The 27,188-nt window shown below is 43.1% G+C and overlaps 1 protein-coding gene across 1 annotated transcript; it reads right to left on the bottom strand.

Moving 5' to 3' along the window:
- Positions 1–1,036: 1,036 nt before the first annotated feature.
- GEM (GTP binding protein overexpressed in skeletal muscle) lies at positions 1,037–9,966 on the bottom strand. The gene is made up of 5 exons (XM_058812137.1): positions 9,814–9,966; positions 7,756–8,098; positions 4,611–4,687; positions 3,902–4,106; positions 1,037–2,281 (listed from the first exon to the last, which is right to left on the bottom strand). The coding sequence occupies exons 2-5, from the start codon at positions 8,087–8,089 to the stop codon at positions 2,004–2,006; spliced, it is 894 nt and encodes a 297-aa protein (XP_058668120.1). The 5' UTR covers positions 8,090–8,098; positions 9,814–9,966; the 3' UTR covers positions 1,037–2,003.
- Between the last annotated feature and the right edge of the window lie 17,222 nt (positions 9,967–27,188).

Raw genomic sequence — 27,188 nt, 5'->3', positions numbered from 1 at the left:
GGTTTAGATTTGTAGCTTGACAGATGTAGAATAGACTAAGGAAATGTGCTGCTTGCTTACAGCTATACTTTCATTTCATAAATACAATCTTAAAACTTAATTTGTGCAATTTTGTTTTCATTTTTGAATGGAGGAAAGGTTTGGAGAGTTTAAAAGTTCTGAAAACTAAATTCTCTAGACTGCTCTGGGCTGACCTTAGGTTGCATGCTGACTGCTCAAAAGCATTCAGCCAAAATGCAGCAATATGAATCTTGTCTGTGCTCCTTTCAAAAGGGGTTTTTTCTGTTCTTGTCAACACTTGATTCTAGATCAGAAATTTCCTTCCAGGGAGATCTTAATACCACACAAGCACTGAGTCATTCTGTAATGGGATGTTTTACCCCTAGAGAACTGCTAGAAGTAATCTCCTCAGCAGAGGAAATTGTGGGCAAACACTCAGCAGGCTCATTCCTGTCCAGAGCATTTGGTACAGAAAACTGTGCAGCCCAAAATGGGGAATCCAAGTTTCACCTTGTTAGTGTTGCACATTTTTACCTTCATCATCTTGGAAGATGAGCTGCCAGGCTGGAGATTTGGCTTTTCTAAGTCACCAGAAAATGTAATGACTGTACCTCTGACCAGCATAGCCAAGAGGAAAATAGCACAAATATGCCCAAGAGCAAGTGAGGATTAGGGCACACCATGCCAGCTACCTGCTTTCTGTCCATGTCACTTCTCCTCATCTCCAAAACCACGGTAACAGTACTCATCTACATTTCTAAAGTGTTTCTAGGCTAAAAGCCAAACACCTTTGCTAGAAGTGATTTATTTTTAACTCTGTCACCCCAACCCCATTTTTATGTGAGGGATATTGTGCACTCGTCTCTGAGGCCCCTGGTGCTTACTGCCTTGAGATGCTAGGTTGCTATGCAGCCTGTGCTCAGAGATGTAAGGAATCCTCTCTGCACCTCTCAAGAAGCAAACTTGCCCAGCATGAACAATCTTTTCTCTGCTTGAAAACATTCTTAGGGATTTTATACTGAGGCTCAAAGGCAGTCATATATTTTATTTTATTACAAGGCATGTAAGTAAAAACTTGCATATCTGAAAAAAAGATATTAGATAGAAAACAGTAATAAAATTAACATTATTATCTTAAGAAAATTGGTAATAAATACATTTCCCCTTGACATTAAAATGCTTGTTATTTTGCACAACAATAAATACAGCATAGCTCTGGCATAGAGAAAGGCCAAGGATGGATACAAGAAGTCCACGTGGTGGCATAAAAAAGCTCAGGTGATTTTTAAAGGTTTGGCATCCTGCACTTGATGCACTTTGATACAATTTGCACTTTAATTTTAATTTTACTATGATTTTTAAACAGTCCCATAATATGAAAACATGAGAGGAAAATTTGTTTGACTGTAGGATTTTTCTTTTAAATATTTTCAAAGTAAGAGATGTGTAAACTCACTGAAACTAATCCTCAAAATAAAGAAAAAATACCAAACAGGTGTCTTTGTGGTTATTCTACAAAAATGCTTTTTTTTTCAGCTGTGGGTGCTCAAGCCTGACCAGACAACTGACAAGGGACCAATCTCCAGTCAGTTCCTCAATTCTTTACACATTTTAAAAAAAGAAATATTAATAGCAAGAAGAAAGAGTAAAGACAGTAGTTTTCACTTCCCAAGTTATGGCGTTTGAGGTTCTTACACTATTGTCCAAAGGTGAGAAGAGAAAGAACAGGTGTATTCCAGAACAGCTCCCAGCATAACTTTGGGTCATTCTGGTCTATGCTTTTCTTTAAAACTACTGACAAAAAAAAAATCAGAAAAAATTTTAAAAAAGGGAAGAGCTATTTCCATGCACTGTGCTGTTCTTATGCCAGCACATATTATCACAATCACAGCTGTGAACCTAAGTCACTGATAGCCCAATCTAATATAGATTGATTGATTGTCCTATGACAAAGTTAGATAATGTCGGCAAAATGCCGCAAGCTCTGGCAGAGTCCAGTGTTCTTAAAGTACTGAGAGGTCATGGCAAGACTTGGACTTGAGTTTGAAGGCCATGTTCTTGTTGTTCTTGGCAACTATTTTGCCCCAAAACCGCCTGGCTTTCTTGGGGATGCTCTCTCTCCGCTTCTGTAGCGCCAGGCGCTTCTCGTTCTTTTCCTTGCTGTCCCGGCGGAGCCGGACTTGCCGCACGATGCCCTCGAAGAGCTCCTTCACGTTGTGCTGCACAGCTGCTGAGGTCTCGATGAACTTGCAGTCAAACACCACAGCACAGGCTCGCCCCTCTGCAAAATCCCAAAGTGGGAACGTTACATGGGGTCACAGGGCCGGGGAGAGCAGGCACAAGCTGCCATGTGCAGGGAGTCAGAGCCACCAGGGAATTCCTCAAGCCTGATATAGGCACAGATAAGCCTTTAATCACCTGGTGCTGCCTGCTAGCCCAGCATCCATCTGCCCTGTGTCACAGCTGCTTCCCAGAGGGAGTGGGGGTGTATGGGGGGGTAAATCCCCTCCCAGCACAGCCCAGCCTGCAGCGCTGGCTGTGAGGGTAGCGCAGAATGATGGACTTGAGCCACTGAGCCACTGAAGACTGGGAGGCCAGCAATGGCTCAGCACCACCTGGCCATCTGCAATGCAGGCTCCCTCAAGCTGCACTGAAGGGTGATGGTGGCACTCTCCAGGCATACAGCACAGCACTGGAGGCAGAGCACTCTCCTCCTTCATGGGCCATGGGTGTAAACCACAGCCCTAGAACTGTGGCAATTTCAGTGAGAACAGACACATGTACAAAACCCTTAACAAAGGGTGTCCATGGCTTTAGGGGTATATCTGAAGTCATAGTTCTTATTCTCAATTACATGAGCCTAAGCTAAACCTGACAGCTGTCTTTCACACAAGCCAATTTCTGGCTTGCTGTAAATTCATTGCCAGGGCCATTAAAGTGACATGGATTCACCTGCCATCTTTCTAAGGAACTTTCAATCTGGGCAAAGAGGAATGAGAGGGCAACCCTGGGCTGCCTATGAACCCCTCAGTTCAAGCTCTTCACTTGGGGCAGCTGTGACAGGAGCCAGAGGAACTGCACACATCCACAAAGCAAAGAAAAAAGTCTAGCTCAACTGGGAAACGGAAGAGCAGAACAGCTGCAGAGAGAAGAAAATGCTGAGGAGAAGAACCCATGTTTCTGATGGGCCAAGATAAGAACATCTAATGCACAGCTGTGTACTACAGTGTGCCACCTCAGCCTCAGGGAAGACTCTCCAAGAAGATATTTTACTGGCTGCAGATGTTGAGAGCCAGCAGCAGTGCTCCCAACAATCTCTCCATTCCTATTTATGGGCCTAGTGGTTCTTCATTTGTGTGCAGCCAAGGGAAGGCTGATTTAGCATCACAAAGCAAGGCAATAAGGAGACCTCTTCTAAAAGGCTGCACAGTTCCTGCCCAGACTAGCAAAACAAAGATGGAGAGGGAATTTTAATTCATCAGGGAGGACAGAGAACTGGTTATAAAGAAGAGAATTTTTGGCAGCAAAATAAAGGGGGCTAAACTTGTTATTCATAAACATGCATTGGGAATACAAAGGATTTCCAGCTACCAGAGAAATCACATATTGCAGTGGTCTTACACTAGGAGCTGGAAGGGAAGAAATCCCATTTATGATGGCACTTAATAAATAAAGAAAAGGGATCATCTGACATATAACAGTATTACCAAGGAAGGCTTAAGGATCTGGCAGACCCTTCCCAGTCCTCTGCCCTCTGTTCCAGTCCTCTTTTATTTTATTACTCTTTTATTGCCTAGTCCTGATCACAATGTACTCCCTCAGCCAGAGCACTGCAGTTTGTCCAAAAGCTACTAGATGACTTTTAATGTTTATCCCAGGTTTATGCTCATCATTTCCTTACCTGCCACTGAAACTTCACGGCACCTGACAAGGTCACTTTTGTTGCCAACCAAAATAATGGGGATATCTTCTTTCTGGCGCGCCCTGCGGAGCTGTATCCTGAGCTCAGAGGCCTTCTCAAAGCTTGCCCGGTCCGTGATGGAGTAGACGATCAAGTAGGCGTCTCCCACTTGCATGCAGTGCTCTCGGATCCATTCTCCCTCCCGCTGTTCAAATGAAATGGTCAGACATCGTTATGCCCAGAGCAGATTTTACTTAGAAAGTAAAACATTAGAGAATCCAAATGCATTCCTGCTGTAAACTGTAATGGGTATGGTTTGAATCACAGTTATACTACGAGTAATTCCAAAGTGGTGATGGTATGAATACTTCACTACAAAGGGGGGCAAAAAATTGCCCCAGATAATTTATTGTGCTGGCTTTAGGCTGGAATGAAAATGGTCTGGAAAAAAAGCTTGAATGTTTTGTTTTATCATTAAAAAAATTGAAGACTTGCACTTCTCAGACTCACAGTGCAGAGCCATTAGGCATGCTTGCCTTGATGTGAGGTAGGGTTAATCCTATATCTTCCCTGATAATCCTGTATCTTCCCTGTTTCTGCTCTATGGAAACACCTATTTTCTTTCACAAAGATGATAACTTGCTTTTTATATTAGCAGTTATTCATATACACTTTCTTGTCAGCATTTGACTGGAACAAATTAAAGTACCTTATTATCCCACATGTCGAGCAGTATAACAGTCGCACTTTCCCCATCCACCATCAGGGTTCTTTCATACGTGTCTTCTGGAGAGAAAAGCAGAAAGGTTGGTGATATATTAATGTGTTTCATCATATACATTAAAAAATCCAAGTTGTTGAATGTGGGGGATTTGTTGGCAGAGTTATTGAGCCATATTTTAGGCCGGCTCACATCCAGTTCTTTCCTCATTTCCATCCACACTGAATCTGCACTCTGTTCATTATTGGTTGCCTTACTTTCCATGATAGATGAAAGATCAGGAAACAAAATGTTCATTATTTTGGCTGATAGTCTCTTTATCTTATGTGGGAGAGAGAAAATAGAACCAGTGGAAGAAATAACCAAAGGCTGAACATTTGCCCCATGGGAGCAGCAGAGGCCAGCAAGGCTGAGTAATGGAAAATATTTGCTTTCGCTTTAGCATGGACAATTTACGGGTGAACAGTCACTGCAGCTGAGAGCAATACAGCAAACAGCCTACCAAGTGAGGAGGACAGGGTGTTGTGAGACAACAGCTGTTGAGTTTGAGAGAGACTAAGACTTCAGTTGCACGTTCTCTCCCATTACACTGTTTCCCACATCACCTTTCATATCAAATAGCAGAAAAACGAAAAAAGCACAGGTCAGCTATTTTGTACTGCAGCCATAAAAATTCATATCTAGATTATAAATGCCATGTGGCAAAGTTCTGCCTAGACCTAAGGGGGCTGTTGCCACTATGAATTTTGATCAACCCTTGCTGTGAAATCTGCTTCAAATACCAATCTTTCTTCTTTTTCCCAAAGCTGGGGACATTAGGATGAGCAGTGAGAAGTTTGGACCCATTTCTAATCTCCCACTAGCAGCCAGTGGAAAAAAAAAGCCAGTCTTTAAGGTACTGCAGCATTTAAAGGATCTGTCCCAACCACATTTGTAATATAGGGTATTGTCTAACCTGTGCCTCATAAGACTTCTGCTGGGCACTGATGAAGTGAACTTTCCCCTAAATTGTAATCACAGCCTTTCCTCAGAGCTAGGGATCCACATCCCAGTAAAAGAATAAGCCAAAAATATTACACATTTAAAACAAAGTCAAATGGGGCCATGCTTAAAATGTCAAGACTAAAAAGACAAAATCACTAGGAGTGGTTTCCCTTGAGGTCCCAAGAGTATGAGGCTTGTGTTCATGAGTTAGCTTCATCTTACACTCAGTAGCAAAGCTTCTCCACAAAAGCAGCTGTACTTCTCTGTAAGCTGGCTACCCTGAAACTGTCCTCTCATGTAATTAAATTTCCAGTGTGTAAGCTAAAGTTCCAGTTTGTAAAGCTAAAGTAAATAGTTCCTTCAAGTGACTGAGTATCTGTGCGAGAACAAGCTCCATGCACACTAGAGGACAAAATCCAGAAGACTCCTTCTGCACTGCATAACATATAGAAAAGCTACAAATGTATAATCACACTCCTTGAAAATGCCTAAATAGTCATATTCAGCACTCATATGCACCGTGGTCAGTCCTAAGGAACTTCCATAGAATATAAAAAACGCTGAAAGTGAGCACTTAGTTCATTTCATGCTGTTTTCGAAGCTGACAATAAAAAGAGAGATAACAGCAAGACTTCCAATTATCTCTTCAGAGCTGGCCTTGAAAATCTTTCACTGCTATACTCCAAGCAATGCTGCTGGGAGTGTGGTGGAAAGAGGAAACCACAAAGCTTCACATGAGGGAAAACTGCCTGACAGGGGTGTGCAAAGCAAATCAGCTGCACTTCCTGATGGCTTGTCCAAGGATCCTACTCTACTTCAGTCATTTAGCACTAGGAAAACTTTTATCAGAGATACTCCAGGCTGAGGAGCTGGTAGAACTATGGAAAAAGCTGATGGCAGAAGCTGAAGGCAGAGCACACCTAAATCAGTGAATTCAAAATCCCCCAAAGGCACAAACCTCTGTGTCCCCAGTCTGAGAAAGCAAGTAAGGAAAATGTGTATCACACCTTCCTGATACTGGGCTTTTTTAAATCCTGGGCAAAACTTCCCCTAACTGGAGAGTCAAACACACAAAAAATAAGCTGTCTTGCCTATGCCCCACTGAAGGCTAGAAGAGAAGCCCAGAAATTCTCTGTGGTAGCACTGGCACCATCACACCAAGGGAATACTGGCAGGAGACAAAAGGGAGAGACAAAGAAAGCCCTGCACAGGGACAAAAAACACCCAGCAGCAAACTGCATGTCCCCTGAAAGCAGCAGCAACTATGTCCTTGGAGACACAGCAGATTTCTGTGGCAGCACAACCCTTCCACATCAACATCTTGCACACAGTATAGCTCAGGACTTGGTGCTACAGCTTCACCTTCAGCATGGTCTGATCTTTGGGATTAAAGAACACTTCGCAATCCTAAACAAAGCAAGGGGGGAAAACAAGGGGCAAGCATCAAAGAGAACCCTACAGCTTGTGTCCTTCCCCCAATGGGCAACAGGCGTTTTCCTACTCTGTTGAAGGACCTATATCTTTTTTCCTCCTGGAGGAGCCCAAACTGTGCAAATAAGGTGAAACAAGGTTTTTACTCAAAATTTCATATATTTTACTCAAAGTCCATATAGCCTGTACTAAAGCAATGTGTTCATACAGAAAGGCTGCAATGACTTCTAATGGCAGATACTTTGGAAGTGACTTTTTGTTTATATATAATTTTAAAGTATTTAATTCTTGTAAATCATGAGGACCTTCAGTTGCTTTCTCTCCCACAAGGAAAGCTGGAGTCAGCCCTGTGATGGTAGTGGTGACACAAATGTTGGACCAGCATGAAAGCTGAAGCAGACTCTGGTGTAGCATTATCACAGGTAGGAATGAGAGATTTTCCAACAGGTATTTTGGAATTAATTAGCGTGGGAATCTGAATTGCTCTCTTTCAGTGGCTTTCACTCATTGTTGGAGAGTATCTTACTCATTTTGTTGTTTTCTTGTTTTCTTAGAGAAGGTGCTTGAGTTCAATCAGTTTTGCTACTCACACCCAATCACTTGCTACTTCTGGTTTACATTAAACATCCTCTCTCTTTTTCTGTGCCAATTACTACCGGCAGAGCTGACTGCAAGCAAACACCAACACCCCAGGACTTAACATCTAATAATTACCTACCTCCCAGCACCTCACAGTCACTGTCAATGCTGTCGTGCACCCCTGCAAAGATGTTGGCCAGCGAGGACTTGCCCACGCCGTGCTCCCCGATCAGCACCACGCGGTAGCAGCTGCTGCCAGACTCGGAGGAGATGACAGAGTCAGATGACTCCGACGACCAGCTCCTTCTGTAATATTCATCAGGGCTGATGGTGTATCGTTTCTGTGGGTTGTACTCACTGGAGTCTTTCTGGACCAGCAGATTCTTCCCATCAGCAGGGATGCTCCATCGCTGCTGCTGCTGGTGCAGACTGCTGTTGTGGGTGCGACGCATGGTAACATTGTTGAGAGTCATTTTTAACTCCTAGTGAAAAACAGGGAAATCACAAATGTTACCCACAAAATATTTAGAAATGCTCTCTTACTAGCTTCAAGGGGCCACATCTTGCTCCTGTGTAGGGACCTAATATGTGAGAAAAGAAAAAATTAGTTTTTCTGCACTCTAGTGACTTGGTGATGCACAAACAAGTATTTTAGTCATTAGCTAGTGAGACAGAGCCTGTTTCCCAGGGATAATGCCACCCTCACATGCTAAATCCTATCTTGTTTAGCCTTCACTGGCTCCTGGCTGTGCTGGGTGCAGCCCAGTCCTGGAAAGAGGGAGGCATTGCTGTGTCCCAGGAGGAGGAGGAGGGCACAGTGCTCAGCACACCGGTGCTACACAGCAGCTGCAGCCCTGCCGAGACACTGCCTGTGCTGCAGGCAATGGTCACCTCCTTTTGGCATCACTGGGGACAAACAGGGACTCTGGTCTCAGCTGCCTCCCACTGCTGGTGCACAGCATCTTTCTCATTGACTCTGTTAAGAGCTGAAACTCTTGGGAAAGCAGTAAGGCATCATTCACTCTTGAGACAGCCCTGGTACAAAAAGTCACGCAAGCAAGCCTTGCTGTGATGGGGTGGATTTGGGTCTTTTCTGTGGCCAGGTAAACAAAGAATGATTCTGCCTCAGACAGTGACTTTTTGGCTGGTAAGAGGGAGAATGTAGTGAAATCCAACAGCTCTTCTGAGGAGGTACAAGTCATAGCTTCTACAGGAGATACAACTGGGAGTAAAGGCTCATTAATTTATAGATATTAAATCAATAACTTCATTACCACACAATTAATTAGTTAGGTTCACTCTTCTTACATAATCATAGCTCTTAATTATATTTTACTCAGCAAACTCTATTTTGCCTTGCTTGGAGGCAGAGAAGAGTGATGTCATTCTCACAGGCCAATACCTACCATTTTTAGGAAAGTTACTTTGATGCATTCCAGCTCCCAAAGTGACCATTATTTAGACATTTTCTTTTTTGCCCTATATCTGATGTTTCTCGGCTCTCTCCTCCATTTCAGTAAATAAGATAATTGTCCATAAAATTCACCCAAACACTTTCAAACCTCAATTATAGGTCACGAACAATAAAAAGAACAGTAAAGCAACAGGTACAAATTGCTATTCTTCTTCACACAAAACTGTCTGAAAACTTCTATGAATAAATTCCCAGCAGGACCCAGGACAAATATATAGAAAAAGCACTGTCTGAATTTCCTACAGAATACACAATACTTTCTCTGTGATGTGCAGTACTTTGGAGCAAAAGGAGATCATTTACATGGTCCTAGCCACAGTAACTTTGTCAGCAAGAAATACATCTAAAGAAGAAATCATATACAAGCAAAGGCTTCTTCACAAACAAAATTAAATATTTACTGTGATTGAATTCTAAAATGCACTTTTTCCTTGCAGTATGCCCATCGAAAAGACCAGATGAAAAAAGCCAGATCTGATTCAGTCAAACAACAGAGAGTAACTCACAACCTGCAACAAGCAGTCACTCACAAAACCATCACAAACACAAACACTTTACAATTTAGCCTCTAACAAATTGTCATCCCTCATTATAAAAAGCCGAACGAGTCCCTGTCACACACTGTGCTCCAAGCTCAAACTGGTTTTGCTACCACCCCATACTCATTCAGCTGCCTGGTCTGCAGCACGCGCAGGAAAGGAGTGGGTCCAAAAGCACTCTTACTTGTGCCAGGCTCCCGCGGCCAGAGCAGTCCTTTGCTCCTGCCCTTCTCCCTCGCTGGGCTGTGCACTCTGAGCAGCTCTGCCGGAGTCAATCCTCCCCTGCTCTGCGACTGCCTCTTTAATTCTTTCTCAGCAAACCTGGTTTATATTAAGCCCATCTGATCAGAGACAGGGCTTTTCCGTGACGTGGCTGGACTTTCCATACAACAGCCAGCCCCCAGCTGGGGGAAAGCAGACATGCAGAAGAGAAAAACTTCTCTCAAAACAATCTCAAAAGACTTACTCAAAATCATGTGATTGTTTCAATATTGCCAGTAAAATAAACACTTTTGGTTCTTGAATGATGAAAACAGGAAAGTGGAACAAAAATAAATAATAGATGTCATTTAGCCTCAGAGGGCTTTTAATTCAAATGTTATCAAAATTAATGATGATTTAAAATTTACCTAAGTTTATTTAATGCATGAAATTCTGTAAATGTATTCTGTATCTGTTCTCTGTCTGCAAAACACACTTTAACCCCCTGCTGGACAAAATATTTCTCTGGAATAAAATATCTGAATGTTATTTTGAAATTTTTTAGAATTAGGAATATTATTCTTGGGGCATTGTTGGAGTTTTGTTTGTTTCTTTGTTTTTAAAGCTCCAATATTAAGTAACCTGTTATTCTCTGTCAGCCTCCAAGTGACTGCACCCAGTCTCCTGAACTGCATAACCATCTCTCTCGCACTTCTGCTTCAATATTTTACTACCAAGGGCTTGAAAAGACATCCAGCTATGAATTCAGTGTTACTGCAGCTGGATGTTGGCAAAGATGCATCAGAGCACACAAAGTCTGCACAAAGTCACACAGTGTTCACATTGTGTACAGGGACAATCACTATATAGTATACATGCCCCAAACCCAGGGTCTGGTCCTTAAATTTTTACAGCCTCACAGCTGACTGGCAGAAGAAATTTTGCCAGGAGGCAAAAAATCCAAACCTGTTGAAACTTGTAACAACATACTTCTTCGTTAGCAAAGGAAGAGTAAGAAACTGTGACAGAACTACTTGCTAGGGCTGCCACAACTTCTATATAAGTATACACAAACCCTGTAGCCAGCTCCCAGTTATCCAGACTCTGAATTAAATATAATGAGGTCCTACTGCTTTCTCTTATATTTACATTTTATATTTACATTTATATTTACAATCTCCTGGTCCCTGAATCTGATAGGACAAGTTCTTATCCTAGAAAGTCTGAACAACTTTGGCTTTAAACAGGGGAATTTTATTTTTTTTTCCATTCTACAGGCAAGAAAATCTTTAACTGACAATGTACCTTTATTGAAGGGAACACTGATGTGCAGGAAACATCTCCTGTTAACACTGCAATTGAAATCTCCTTGCTTTGCTTCCCTTTTGGCTTTATTGCATTCCTGTGTCTTTCATGGGGGTTTTCAGGGACCTCCTGAGCCAATCTCAAGTTTTAAAAGCCTAGAGCTTTTCACAAACTAATAGGTACTCATCAATATACATGAAAATTATGCAGATCTACTGAGGGTAGAATTGAGCAAAAATATGCCCTGATTTTCCTTCACATGTATTTCAGTGCTTGGTAGCAGCTAAACTGGCCCAGGTCCTGCATCTTCACCTCACCTGTCTCTTGCTCATCAGGCTCTGGGCCTCTGCTGCTGAGTGATAATCCCAAAGAGCACAACGTGCCACATCCCTCTCTGTAGGTTGTACAGAGGGACTTGTAACACTTACTGCACAAAATGTAACTACATCTCTGTCCAGGAAGGTTTGTGGCATGGACACTACTTTGCAAAAATACCTTTCCTGTTGGCATACCAACTGTAGTTGATTGTTTTTTTGAAACATGCTGGAAAGCATGAAGGTGAGTGGAGTACTATGGTTTGCATAGCTCTGTGCAAGTTGTCTGTAATTTGTCACTGCTGAGTAAAAAAGCAAAACCTGTCCACTGCAGGACTGGAGAGATTTATGGCCAGATTGATTGCAGCAGAGCTGCAGGCTCTAATGTCTCACCCAAATGTTTAACATATATCACAGCAGAAAGTGCAGACAGAAGAAATAAACCAAAGTCAGAAAAGCCTTTGTGTTTAGTTGTAGTTACTATTAGATTAGGAATTGCTAGATGTCATCTTTCATATCCTCTCCCTAAAATTCAGGACAGACAAAGAAAACACATCTCTCCAGAACCACACAATGTATCTCTTCCCTAAAGCCATCGAGAACAGTTGTCCCACCATGGCATGAAGCACTTGTACTTGGGGAACTTGCACGTGTGTTTTCCTTTGTACTGTCTCTTCTGAGCCTACTCTGGTTTTCCAAGTGGACAATTCACTCTCCAGGTCCCATTTCGCACTACACATCCACAGGATGTGGCGTTGCTGCTCCTCAGGAATTGCCACCAGCACTCATGAACTTCACTCACTCTATCTGTGGGGGAAACACTTTCTTAACTGTTTTTGAAGCTGGGGAGAGATGCAGCCTTTTTAGCCTCCGAGTACTTACTTACAAGAGATAACAGCAGGCTGATCACTGAAATATATGAACTGAGTCCTTCTCAGGGACAAAAACAATCCCACAGATTGCAGTCCTGGTCTGTTCTGCCCTTTTGCACTCTTTGCTGGTCAACACTCCTGTAAGTCCCGTGCCTGCCCAAGACTCAGGCACGAGAAGAGACAAACCATGAGGCCAGCGCTGTCGCAAAGCGCACGAGTGCTCGAACGTAACTGCCTGGTGCAATACCAAAATCAGGGCCATTGTTTTTCTTCCATCTTATCCACTCTCTGTTTCATTAATCACATCTTAAAAGAATTCTCCCTGCAGCCAGGATGAAGTAAACATTGCAGAGTAGCACTCCTGCAATCCTTCCCCAGCCAATTACAATTAGACCAGGTGATGCCCAGAGCAATTAGGCAGAAATTTTCCATTGGATATAAAAGCAGTGCTTTTTAGCTGACACTTAATTAGCCAGTTTGAATTTATGCATATGATGGCAAAAGTAGTTTTCAAACCTTCTGGTGTAAGGGTTGTCCACAGAGAGGACATAAACCATCTTGGAGTGGGAGGGAAATTCATGGGAGGAAAAAAATTTTTTAAAAAGCAGGAAAAACAAAATTCAGATTTCATTCAATGAAAACTGAATGCAGCATGTTTGAAAGTGCACTTTCTCCCTATACATCCAGCAGAGAAGTTCACCTTCATCTTTCCCCTCAGAAGGCCTGGCTGAGTAGACTTTGTTCCCAGCAGTGAGTTGCCTGCACAGGCAGTGAATGAGGTCTGCCTCTCCTCCAGACCATTGTGGCATTTCACATTTTGTTCTGCTTCTCGCATCTGGCAGTGCTGGCAGGCCCCTGGCTATTCTCAGCCCTACCAAAAACAGCAGCTATGGACAGAAATGAATTTGGGTGCTGGGCTGGATAGTGCTGGACACACTGGGAGTGCCCCCAGTCACTGCGTGCCCTCCCTAGGGAAGCTGCTCCATTGTCACCGTTCATTCCAACTGCACAGGCAGCCACAGGCAGGTTGCTGAGCAATTGTAGTGCAAAAAGCAAAAATAGATGTGGGATGAAGCAGCACTGGGCCCACAGCAGTGGGACCATTGGATTACTTACACCAACTTATGTCCACAGCTTTGCCTTTGCCGATCCCAATTCACATCCAAGGACTCAGTGTGAAGTTCCATACTGACTGAAAAGGCACAAGGGATCAAACACTCTGAGACTGGGATGTATGAGGTAGGGAAGTGAAGGATTATATGCCTTAAGTAAATTACTGAGGGCTTTAAGAGGGGGATGGGGCAGAGAAAGACACTGAGAAATTAAGGAATAATAAAACATTGTTTCATTTTAAGGGATGCAATCAGAAGCACCTGAAAGTGCCAGCATCCAATCTAAAAAATTGCTCTTTTCAGTGGAGTAGATTTGGTAGGCCCTGCTCCTAGAGTTGCCTGCTGGGAGTACTGGATTTGTTCCACCAGCTCCTTTCCTTCCACACCACAGCAGCACTTTTACAATTCTTTAACTGAACACTAAAAGTGGAACATGAGCCTTTGGTGATGGGCACAAGGATAGGGAAGAAGCACTGATCTGCACAAGTTAGCTGTAAAAGCCAGCATTAGAGTTCTCAGGGAATAGGATTGCCTTTAATCAGCTGACTCATTGGAGAACCTCTTATTAGTCTATCACTTGCAGATAATCTGGATTCTGATGTACCAAAAGGAACGTGTGTTCTATATCTGTGCACTGCAGAGCTTTGTTGGCTATAACCAGTGTCCAAAGGTATTTTCCTCATTAATGCATTAAAAGCCAGCACAGTAGAAGACTCAGCAGAAAATGAGAAATGAGCAGCCAGGGGAAGCAGTGCAGCTCAGTTCATAATAAAATACAAGTTACATTTTAGTCTAGTTAACTGAAAAGAAATGAAAAGAACTGTCAGCTTTGAGGGGAGAAAAAAGAACAATGATAAAGAGTAAATGGCAGAACTGGATTATTTCAGTAAGAGTTACTTCGCTAAAGGACTGCCTTTTTCCCACTCTTGCACTCAATGACATTAATGAATTCTTCCAATAATTGTCCATGGAATGGGATCAAGTCATATACGACATAAACAAATGTGCTTTTTAATGCAAATTTAAAAAAATCGTAATATAGTAACAATAGTTGAATGTGAGCTAGCCATAAATGCTCTTCAAATACTGAGCTAAAAAAACCTTTAGATGAATGGCACCAGCACAGAAGATTTTTTGTAGCTGGGATCCTTGTAGTATGCCACAGTCCTCAGTGCAATCAGGTTCAGTAGTCACTATGTCCTTTGCAGCTACAGGATTCACAGAGTTTTACACCTTGATTTTATACCACTAAGCGAAGGTAGTAATTTAACAATAGGCAACTGCTGCATCAGCAAACCATAGGTTAGGAACTTCAGCAGAACAATGATCTTATTCTGATCTGCAGACCTGTTGAAGGGAGATGCAGGAAAAGGTCTTTTGCTCCAAATGCAATTTCTTCTTCACCTTGCTTTCCAAGACTCTTACACTGAGTGCAGCCAATAATAATTATCAATACTCAGGCATACTCACACAGAAATACAAAGGAAGCCCTGCCAATAGAAGCAAATCTACTTTAAAAATATTCCACATGGTGACCAGATCTTGACTTTCAGGTCCTAGATTGCATTTATCTACACAACAAGCCATACTGGGATGGCAAGAGAGCACCACTGAGCTCTCTGACCCACCCTGGCTTGCAAAACACCTTCTGTTTTGCATAATCAAAAAATGTTTTGGACTCGTTGTCTGAGTGGAGGAGTCCCCCTCCTGGGTCAAGGCTGACATGGGCAGGGTGGAGGAGCCCTGGGAGGGTGGGCAGGGCTGTGGGTGTCCCCAGGACCCCAACCCCCCCTTGGTGCACTCCTGGAGGAAAGGTGGTGGCACGTGGTTGAGGCAGAGCTGGGTTTGCTTGGGCTGGTTCAGTCCAGGCCACACCAGGAGAAAAGTGTTGGGCTGAAACATGTCACACAAAACACATGGCAGTGGCTAAACCAGCCCTTCCTCCAAACATTGGGTCACAGCTGGGGGTTGGTGTCTGGGTGTCATACCCTTCCCCAGCTCTCCTTATTGTGCAGTCAACCAGCAGCAGCAAAACCACAGCTAAATATGGTCTTCTTGGAGGGAGCTCTGATCTCTCCTGTTTACAGTATCGTCCACCCAGAATCCTGGTTCAGCATTCAGCTGCCTGCTTGCCACACTAGCACCTAGTAAAGTGATGCTTCATGTGATTGCTCAGTGATTCACTGCCTTGTTTGGATTTTCTGGCTCCTGGGCTCATGTTTATCAGCAAAACACACACTCTCCAGTGTCAGGCTTTAAGCGGATTGGAGCTATACAAAATGCCTTTGAGCAAGATGCGCTACACAGTCAGGCATAAATAATGTCTACCTAATTGAACAACAGCATCTCTTTTATTTACATGGCTTTACCCTTATGTCATTTATCATGTGCTTTCCATTTTCCAAAATGTAAGATGTGATAATGAACCCATAACTGAAGATACGTTGTTTATTTTCTTTTCAAAGATCTAATTCTTCACCTCTGTTGTACAGTGTTCATGGCAGGTGAACTGAGCACTGGCCCCTGCAGGTAGAATTAATTTCACCTCATTCAAACTGCTTGCCTTGTTTCCAGAGCAAAGCAGACAGGGTTAACCAAGGAGCCCCACGGTGATTCATCTCACACAGGTTGATGAATCATGGAGATGCCTCTCTCCCCACTGACCACAGAGGGTTGGGGAGATGAGTCTCTGCACTAATGCTGATTTTAAACTGCACTGTCTGAAAGCTGTACTGGCACTCAAGTGAAATGAAGAAATCCCTAATGGTCTAAAGGCTAATTTTGATGATGATTTTACTGATGTCCTTTTCAGGTGGGCAGTAAGCATGACAAGGTTTAAGATTTAATCATTGCACATGGTTAGAACTTTCCTCCTCTCATGCAGAGGGTGCATGAATTAGTTCTGCTGCCATCCCCAGTGACCAAGCACCAACTGCTGTTCCTTCACAGCCTCAGACATATGGCAACATGGCTTGTGGAGTTTTCTGCCCTGCTTCTGCAAGCCAGTGCATGCTGTCAGTGCATCACTGCAGACACGTGCTGCTCCGTCCAGCAGGCCTCCTGAAAAAGGGAGATCACAGCCAGCGTGTTTTTCAGGGAACACACTCAGTAAAACAGCAGCAATTACAATGCTGTCAGCTGCAATCTTATCCTGTGAAGCCAGCTCCTTGGCACTGAAGGCTCTTGGATTCTGTAGGAGCCAGAAAAGGGAGGCACAGCTGCAGCAGGATCTTCTTGAGCCCTCTAGCTAGGACACACACATGCACACGTGTATGATGATGATGATCAAGCATGTAGAGTGACCTCCTACAACAACTTCTAGTTTGTCTTTTAATTTTTCTCTATTGTTTTAATCAAATTTATTCATTTTGAAAGCAAGCAATAAACAGAGGAGCTGGGCATAGAAAAAAAAGCCATCATTAATAACTCTAATCAACCATCTTGATGACTAGCAGAACTTCCAATAATTTCACTGCATTGTGCTCTCGTGCAAATCATGTTTCTGCCTCTCTGTGATAGTGTGAGACAACACCATCCTTCTCAGCAGTGGACTCTGCAAGGTCTCTGTCATGTTTTCCCTCCTTCACAGCAATTAACACATCTTTTAATACTTTCTGAGCATTTTCTACACTAAAATTTCCTATGAATAAGGGAAGACTTTTTCTCATCATCTCATCAAGCATGCTACTGATTAAAAGATGAAAGTGACTAGAAAAGAAGAACTGACACTTGTGTATCAAGCCCATTTCTCAGGTGAGCTGCTCTGAACTGGGTACCTGACATGCATTGTTCTTGTGAAGTACAAAATTTGAGAAACTGGTGGGAAAAAGTTTTGATTTTTTTGAGGCTGTGGAAGTAGCCCTGTTTTTCACTAATCCTCTGTTACTGGGAGTTTACACAACAATCAGGCTGACAGTTTGAGAAGCTAAAAGCAAAATAGCTAATTCAAAGTCACAAGCTCAAAGAATGTATTTCTAGCATGACTTCTAAACTAGATCTGATGTTGATGCTCTCCAAGTCTCAGTTCTATGAGCTCCCATTTGGAGCTGAGCAGGGGAGGCATCTGCACAGCCCCTGTGTCCCTCCCACCATGCTGTGCCCTCTCTGCAGCCCTGCTCTGACAGATTTTAAACAATTCTGTCACACTGTCAAGTAAGACTCACAAACATGAACTGAAATGATAAAACATATCAACAAAGAGAGAAGCAAGGGGGAACAATACAGACACGTCCCTTTGCAAAAGGCAGAGAAAATATTTTGATCTCCTAGTTACAAGTCCACTCCTGGTTGACTTCTGACCCAATACTCTGCTGCTGACAATTACATCGCCACTGCTGGCCAGTGTAACTCTGCCTCCAGTAGCTCTTTGCCTCATTAGCAGGGTATGCAGAAGAGCAATTTCATCTCAGTGAGGCAGTGGAGGGAAATGGGCTCCTTCAGCAAGGAGAGGAGAGCAGCTAAGGCAGGATTTGGCACTGGATTGATTCCTATGCTCTCCCTCACTCACAGCTTAAGGAAAAGATGAGGCTAAAATGAGAAGCACCCTTAGGGTACAAAATGTTCTTTGGTTAGAGGATCATATGGAAAAACTCTGTCTGACAGCATACCTGAGCATCTTCAAATATCTGCTCCTATGAAATACCTCTTTCTTCTCTCACACTGGTATACATCAGAAACCACCCTTAAATTTAGTCAGAGTCAAGCATAACTGAGATTTAGAAATATGTCCAAGTTATGGAAAGACAAAACAGTAGTAAGTCCATATGTTCCACAGAGAATGAAGACTCTGTGCCCCATATACCTGCACATTTCTGGTTCAACAATACTGCACAGCACCTGTGCTGGATGCTCACACTTCTCACAGAGCACAGAACATTTCTACTGCCTTCACTACCCTGGACTCTCTGCTATCTTCACTTGCCTCATTAGAGGCCTTCAACATCACCACTGGATTGTTTTCTGATTTCATTGCATGCAGCTTGTTAACTTTTTGTCCTGGGGTGGCTTCATGATGCTGAGTTGTATCCCCATTTGTCTGTTTAGCTCAGAAATAAGTTCAGCACCTTTAAAACTAGACCTGAGAGCAAAGGTGGAGGAAAAGGAAAAGCAGTGGAACTCTTTTCGCGGCTGCATTCAAAGCACAGAGATAAGCAGTGCCCTTGGAGTTCTCCGTTCTGCAGACAGATGGGGAGCTTTCCCTTGCTGTTTTTGCTGGTTCTTCTCTTTAGCTGAGGCCAGAAGGGGTTTTTAGAACTGTTCAGCCATTGTTCTGTCTGGGAACACCAGGACTGTGGTCTGGGGTCCCCCCAAACTGCGAGAGACTGAGAGGACAAACCCACGGACACACCCATTAAAGGACTCTGACCTGCAGAAGGGCTGTCTTGGAATTTGCCATTTCTTCAGAACAATTAAGGGTTCCATTGTTTAATATTATTCATTTTCTTGTGTTTGTGAATACTTTGCTTGTTAAATAAACAGTTTTTTCCACTTTCCTCAAAGGATCTTTATCTCCTGAACAGGTCAGGGGGGACGAGCTGCTTCAATTTGCTTTTTAGAGGGACCCCTTCAGAAGTTTCCTCCCAAATTTTCCCTTGTTAACCTTCTATCTGAATAAAAAAAGAAAACCTGATGAGATAAAGAGGTCAAGAGACAGACTGTCAGAGACACATGTCCAACTCAAAAAATAGACTCCTTGAGACCATGCAGGTTCAAGAAGTGTTGAATTTGCAGATAGTATATCACTTACAGCGTGTAATTCACTTTTTACATTGCCAGGATCCCAGGAAAGTGCTCTCTTTGGAGGCCCCTAGACTCCCAGTGCCTCAGTCTCTTATTGCTACAGTCGTGTGACTATACTAAGGAACTAACCCTTCTGAGCCCAAAGGAACTCTGAGAGACCTAAGTGCTGCACCACTTCAGCTTTCCAAAGTGTTCCTCAACCATCACTAACAGAACAAACCCTTTTCACCTAGCACACAGGCAGGGGAGGTAGTTCTTTAGCTTTGTGATAAACCAGGAGTTTCCCTGTGGGTGCCCTTGCACTGGCTGATTCTGAAACCCTCGCAGAGCCACCTGAAGGGATCATCAGCTGCTCTGTTCACATCAGGGGCTCAGGAGCAAATGTACAAAGTCATATGTGGGCTTGTTCAAATTCTACAGAAAAGAGAACCTGCACATTTCTTCAGCTTGAGGCTGAAAGTCTGTGGAACTGGGATAAAGTGGGGATGAGGATGTGGAGATGAGGACAGCCTTCATCAACAGCATTTTATCAGTGATGAGAGTTGAGAGAAGATGAGGTTACTTCTCCCTCACCCAGGATGCAGTCAAGTTTTGGACGGATCAGACACATAGTGCAACTTTCTGTGAAGGACATGCCTGGCTTGCATGCCACTGGTTTTTGGATTTTTTTTTTTCCCATGTCTGAAGAACACTGGAAAACATTTTGCTCAGTGAGGAGAAAAGTTCCTGCATTTTAGAAAAGTGTAATAAAAAGTCATGGAAATGAAAGAGCAGACACTCAACAGACAACGTGAGAAGTGAGCTATTTAATGGGTTGCTCCATACCTTGAATGCACTCAGCAACACTCTGCTCTTGGCCTTACCTCTGTAATTTCATCTCCAGACCACACCAGTGTTTCCTCAGTGGCAGCTGCATGTATCACTGGTCCCTGCTGAAGGTGCCTCTTCACTTTCACCAGTTCAGCACCCAATACTAAGGGAGCTGCCTTATCCTGGTCCTGGCTTGGTCTGAAGTAATGGAAGTAGAAATCACATATAATTTTTTTAAAAAAATTAAATTCAGTGACAGTGACAGTCATAGTAATGCATGAAGACTGACAGCCACACCAGCTCTGTGCATTCTGTAGCAATGCGAAAGACAGAATAAACCCAAACTCAGACACAAGAAAGTAAGATATAGTGCCTTGCAGAATCAAATGCAATGCACTGTCTCTAAAATTAATTACTAATTATATTAGAGCTGTACAAATCACCTGGTAGTGACCTTTTTATTTATTTAAAGTCTGCGTCACTACTTTAGTTATTGTCTTTCCATGATGCACTTGTGGAGTGTATACTTTCCTGCAAATGGAGCAGCAAGTTCCCAAAACCCACCTGTTCAAATACACAAACTCTGCTATATGCATTTGAGGGAAAAGTGATTTATCAAACACCAGCATACATGGAGAAATTCCTGAGCAGGTTGAACAGACCCTCCTGCTTGCTGTCACCTTGCCAGCTGCAGTGGAGGGAAGGAGCTGCCAAGTTCAGAGCTTCATGGCAACACTCCCGGCTGCCACAGGGGCTGTGTCCTGCAGGGCTCAGGCAAGCCAGGTACTTCAGCTGCCACCCCAGCCAGGGAACGTGCAGGAGGTCACAGCTGAGCCAGGCCAGCCCAGAAAATTTGGGGGTCAGCATTGTTACATATTCAAGCCAATGTGGCTGTAAGTGACAGCAAACATTAAAAAGCTCAGTATAAGCTTTTATTTAATGCAGAAGTCTAAAACATCTTAACGATATAAATAACCACTGCTAATACTTGGTGTTACCCAACAGCTGAACTAGGTTATGCTATTTTTTGGTTTGATTTGGGATAGCCCAATATATAAATAGATTGTTGTTATGTTTAGCTGGGAACAAGCATTAGAGACTGGCTTAGTACAGAAGTAGATCCTGATTTCCTCTTAGGAAATAGAAAGAGATTAACATGACAATCAGAGCAGAGCTCGCACACAGTGATGAACCAGCGCGTCGTGGGTTCCCCTGCTCAGGGATGTTTTCCAGTGACAGCTCTGCTGTTTGTGTCATTTCCTGGGCTTAAAAGGGGCATCCCTTAAGTACTACGAGACAGGTAAATGCTCCAAGGGAATAATGCTGAGGATTAATTATTGCTGACACTGAGTGCATGCGCCAGGTATTAAAGGCACCTGCTGTGCTGCCTCTCACTAGCAAGGCACTGCCTTCAGAGCAGCACCACTTGGTGCTCAGTGCCTGCACTGTGCAGCTTTATTCAGACATCTGGAGCAGATCTCTGTATCATTGCATCTTTGGCTTTAAATCAGTAAAATTACACAGGCATAACGCAGTGCTTGTGAGGAGCATTGGAAAAAGCACTTAAATTATTTAAAGAAATCATAACTGATGTGGAAAATATTGTTTAAATAATAATTTGCTTCTAACTGTTTAAAAGAGGACTTCTGAAGACTGAAACAATTGGAAACAACATCATTATTGGTTGACATACACAGTCAGAGACCAAGCTGCATGAGCTGCATTGTGCCAAGCACTACACAAACATATATCAAAAACATAACCATTGTCCCAGGCAACTGTCAACCTCATTATTAAACTGGAGGCATGGAAAACAGAAGGAAACAAAGAGAGAGCACTGGTCAACAGGAAAGGCAATGGCCAGAGCAAATCATCATCACAACAGGCATCAAATATGTGCAGAATAGTCAATTACTTTTATGCAAACTAACAGAGAGTGAAATAGCTTTTTGATCTCGTAGGGATCTTTTAGGCACAAAGGACAGCAGACAAAAAGATATGGAAGAATGAAAACTGTAGATAAATTCTCCTTCATGTCTACAGATAAGAGATTTTTTGGTGGGGGAGCAGAGTTGAGTACATTTTCTAGCAGAATTTTAAACAGCTTTTGGGCTTTTAGGACACCTTTACACTACCTGTAGGATTTATCATCCAGTTTCAGGCCATGTTTATAATAATACAACATTTGGCCTCAGACAGTCTGTTAGTCTGAGTCATGCTTGGATTTCTCAGAAATCACAGAAAAGAACACCTTGCCACTATTTAGATTTTGTCCTTTATTTTTTTTATTTAAAAGAAATATTTAGAACACCTTGATCTAAGTTTCCAGAACTTACTAATTTATTAATACGACTGTACTTTAATACTTTCTTTCATTCCTTTCTTAAATCTTGTACCATAGAAAAAGGAGTGTCAAAAAGCTGGTTTCTTACCAAGCCTATTGAGCTAGGCACAAAAACCTGTGCCTGGAAACATAAAATCTTTCCTATTAAAAGACCAAAGACTTTCCTCTGTAGGAGCACAATGAAACATAAAAACAGCCACAATGGAAAAAATGGAATAGATTTACAGTTTTAAAATAGCTTGCATGATACAAAAGTTCATGGATCTATTTAAATTTCAACAAAAAAGTTTTTTTTTTTCATTACTGCAGAATGCATTCATTGTGGGTTTTAAGTGCCTCGATTTAGAAGTTGAAGGCAATTTTTATTAATAGCACATGTAATCCCAATACAAGAGATTCCTGTGGCAGATTCATTGGCTCCTTAAAACAGACATTCTTTGCATCAGTAGGAAAAAGGGCTGGAAAGAGCTGCTTGGCAAGGGGGATTCCCCATGGCAGTGGGGTCCCTGCTGGCAGTGCCACCTCCCTGCTCTCCCACAGGCAGCACAGGCTGGAAACCTCCTGAGGACAAGACATGGAAGTGCATCCCCTCCCATCTGGAAGGGGATTCCACACAGGGATGCTCATGAGCCACTAGGCCTCCTGGGTCTAAAGCACCTGGGGCACGAGGACTCAGGATGCTGTGCTCCTCAAGAGGACAGGCTGAGCCATCTGGAGGCAGAGAGGGCACAACACTCAGTGGAATGTGAAAAAGGAAAGGCCACCTTGTTGGCTGTCACTGGCTGTAGCTGACAGCTTTAATCTCTTGAATAAACCCTGTTTATTCTAAGAACTCTGACACAGCACGTGCCGGCAGAATAGGACTGACACCATCACTGCAGTCCCTCTGGTTACTGTGCAGGAATTCAATTTGTGCCAGCCTTTTCATGGAAATAGTTCTCGTGAGCCAAGCAAGAAGAGAAAATATACTCTTCCCACCTTCTGGGAAGGCAAATAGCCACCAGGAAACCCCTCTGTCCAGTACAGCTTGACATGATGGTAAAAGTGTAATCAAAAGAGATGTCCCACAATCCACCTTATCAGAAGCCCTGGGAGTTGTGTTTCCTGAACTTACAGATCCCCAAACTCCTCCTCTCAGAGAAAGATACCTTCCACTGCATGGCCACCAAAACAGACACCAGCTCAGGAGCTGCAGTGGGCAGCCAAGGGTAGTCACACCTCCAAAGGCAGCTCACAGCTAAAAAAAAAAAAAACCCAGAATTTTATTAGGGAGCCCTGAGGTTAAAAGGTAGCTATTAGTCCATGAGGCATCAGAAAACTCTTGGGTAAAATCTTTAGATGGGCAAGGAAGAGTGAAAAAAAGCAAAGGGAAAGTTTTCAGAAGAGCATCACACAATTACAGAGCAGGGGTGAAAGAGAGCCCAGAGCTGCAATGACACATCTGTCCCTCTGACTGTTCTTTGAAGGAATTTAAAGAATGCCAAAAATTGGCCTGATACTATAATAAATGGTTATTTTTCTTCTTTTATAAACTTGATGCTAGGGTGATTTCTGGCCCTAAGAGATGAATTCCAAGCTGTCCTGAAGGTGAAAGGGCAAGAGCTCTCATTACCAGCAGTCTCTAAAATGAGCTACATAAAGACTAAGACTAACAGATGATAAATTCCAGCTGCTGATGCTCCCAGTACACGGAACAGAGTTGTCATGAGCTACAACAGCTCTCAGGAGAGGGGAGAGACATGCCAGGATTGCAGAGCTCCTTCACATCAATAATTTTATATAAAGTTTCCAGTGGAAACATTTTGGCATATCTACCCTTGGAAATGTCCATAAAAACCTTGCATGAAGTATGTTTATGCTTTTCAAACTTTCCTTTCTTTGTATATTCTCCTAATATCTTGATAATTGCCAGTGACCTGGCTCCAAGGCCATTCCAGTGTTCCATAAACCAGCAAGCAGTGGGAGTGAGGGAGGTTTTCTGTTGCTATTATCACAAAGAGAATTCAAGGTAACTGCAACTCCCTGGCAGGGATCTGAATTAATGTGGAATTCTTTTACTGATGCTCCCTTCCCAGGCATCCTCTGCTCCTTAGCAGCAGTTACCTGCTCTGGTCACGGCATATATTGGCACATACATTCTTGCTTCTGAAAAGCCAGTTCTTAAAACGTGCTTTGGAGGAGCTGAAGGCACAGGGTGACAGAGGGGGGTTTGGAGAGGAGTCACCCTGCAGCCAGGCCTGCAGCAATGTGACAGGGGCTGGGAAGCAGTGACAGCACAGGGAGCCCCAGGGGCTTGCTGGGCAAATGGAGAGGGCAGAAGAGAAAGAGCAAACAGCTAATGGAAAAGGCACCTGCTGCAAACTAAGCATTGCTAAGCATGGAATGGTATGGAGAGCAGTCCCTCCTCACCCAGTGCAAGAACTGGGCAGGGTCAGGGGGGGCCCTGCAGCCAGGCCACACAGCAGGGAACTTGTAGACATGACAAAAGCTCAATACATGCCAGATAAGGCCTGCAAGATAAAAGATCCACGCTGTCATGAGCATGATGCTATACTAAATGTATGCATCATTCTCCAAAGCCTTTCCAAAAATGACAAATGATCTCAATGCAGATGTTTCTTTATGTATTATTCCCTTTTCATATGTCTACTTTTCCTCTTACAGGCATTTTCAGTCGCTTAGGTAAATGATTAAGTAGATTGCAGAACTGTCAAAGGCCCAAGCAGTTGTCATGATAATAGAGATTACAGATATTACATATTCTTTCATCATACAGATGGTCCTCAGGGACCTCGCTGGTGAGATGAGTGTAAAAAGAATTACTGTACAATAAAACTAACTGTTAAAGAAGAAAAAATGGAGGATGACAGAAGGTCAGAATAAATAATGTTGAATATAAATAAAATGTCACATCAGAAACACTTTCCTGTGTTTGTATTTTTATCAACAAACATTTTTACAGGCAGTGAAATGTTGCATCCCCTGGCTGCTTCTGAACCAGTGCTTGAGCACATGGGCTTTGCATGAATTTACATGTGCAGCAGTGAATGTGTAAAATGAGATTTACACACAGAGCTATACTACTGTATGTAGATTTTTAGAGGTTTGGGATTTTTTTTGGAAGGCATCTTTTTTCCATAGTGCTAAAAGACAAGCAGAAGAATCTGTTGACATTATGAAATGAGACATGTAAGTGAGCTCAAAGATCTAAAAGCTGCAACTGTGGGCCAGGGGCTGGAACATATGCAAAAAATATTTATGTACTCATGCAGACACAGTCAAGTTTCCATTCTAACTTTTCCTATGTCAGAAAATAAAGAATTTCAACCAATTATATAGGCATTTAAATAGTTGTGCACTTCATAGCTTTCCATTCTCTGCGGTCTTGCTTTATTTCATGTGTGCCATTTACCACCTCCTGTTGCCAATGGTTTGGAACCCAGTTCCAGGAGCTTTCTAGTAGTTCACTGCTGCAGCAGGCATCAAGCAGCAATGCTGGCTGTAACAGCACGTACACTCTGGTCATGATTCATTATTTTTGGTTCCTAGGAGTATACATGATCCTAATCAAATTCATCTGTAAGTGAGTCAAGTGTGCTTGATTAATGCTAACGAGGAAAATCTGAGGGCAGAGAGGCATGTAATTTCTGCTTCATTTAAAAACATGTTGGAAACTGAAAACCTATATTGGTGCAAAGCCTAATTCTAAAACATTAACTATATTTTGTCTTTCTGCATCTGTCAGTAAGTACTGACAGGCTAGGAGCACAGTTTCTGCATTGCTGCTGCAATGTGATTTTTCTTGTGGAGATGTATGTGTGCCTAGTTTTGCAGCCACATTACAGTTTGTCCCTGAGGCCATGAAATATTTATAGGGATCCTTCTATGTATTTGAATTGCAGCAAGCAGAACAGTCCCACATTCTGAAAGATTAAATTTAGACATTATGTCCCCACAGATTTCAGTAGCAGGAACCTAAATAACTTGCAGAATTGGGGCTACCATCACTCACTGAAGAGGTACAAAGTAAAAAACAGTTTGCAGCCATCTGCATTGAAAGCCACCATCGCCAGTGGCTAACAGAACTCAGCAGCAGCACTGATCAGACTTCCACAAGCCCCAGCTTTCCATGACCCTGGCAGACAGCTGATGTCTGGGCAGATGGGCACACAGAAACAAGCCCAGTAGGTGCAGGTAATGACAGATGTGAAATAGAAGCTTGTACAGTAACAACTCTCTTATGCAAACCTTTTGCTAGAAGCTGCAGTGCCCAGAAAGAGGTGCCAGCACCAGTGGGGAAATGTGTTATTCTGGCATCAGCATAACCTTCTTTTCCTGGAAGTGCACATGAGACTCCACAGCCTCATTTACTGTAGCTCCAGTGCCTGCTCTGCAGGTCTGTGGCTGCTGCCTGAGCTATTCCAGTAACTATTCATTATAAATAGCAGAGTGTCACTGCAGGCTGGGAAACAGTTTATCACAGGAGCCACACTGCCACTGCAGTGCTGAGAGCAGTGAGAGCAGCAGCTGGGACAGGATCCTGCAGTGCCTGGGCTCAAACCCCTTGGAGGGAGCAAAACCAAACCTGCTCAGCCTTCCCCCGTCTCAGCTTTGGGCAGGGAGTGTTCTGCACTGAGGCGTGCAGCACACAGGAAGGGAGGTTACTGGGGTCACATCCAGCACCTGTAACCTGTACATGACCGTGAGTGCAGAAAAGGCACTGACTGCCCATCCTCATGTCTAGCAATGGTGCAAGGGAGTAAAATGTGTACATGAGCTCTTAAATGCAACACAAGTGGGAATTTGGGTGACCAACACTAGCAAAACAAGCCACCAAACCACACCACAATGACAGTACACCC

Source organism: Ammospiza caudacuta, chromosome 1, assembly GCF_027887145.1.
Source record: "Ammospiza caudacuta isolate bAmmCau1 chromosome 1, bAmmCau1.pri, whole genome shotgun sequence".
NCBI lineage: Eukaryota > Metazoa > Chordata > Aves > Passeriformes > Passerellidae > Ammospiza > Ammospiza caudacuta.
The sequence above is the reverse complement of the archived record's forward strand: the minus strand, read 5'-3'. Positions and strand labels throughout refer to the sequence as shown.

Bases quoted from the DNA above. Each gene is read 5' to 3' on its own strand.
- GEM (XM_058812137.1), bottom strand. From the start codon at position 8,089: ATGACTCTCAACAATGTTACCATGCGTCGCACCCACAACAGCAGTCTG. The intron at 4,688-7,755 runs GTAGGTAATTAT...TTTTCTCTCCAG, and splicing joins TGACTGTGAGGTGCTGGGAG to AAGACACGTATGAAAGAACC. The intron at 2,282-3,901 runs GTAAGGAAATGA...GGGATTTTGCAG, and splicing joins CCGTGAAGTTTCAGTGGCAG to AGGGGCGAGCCTGTGCTGTG.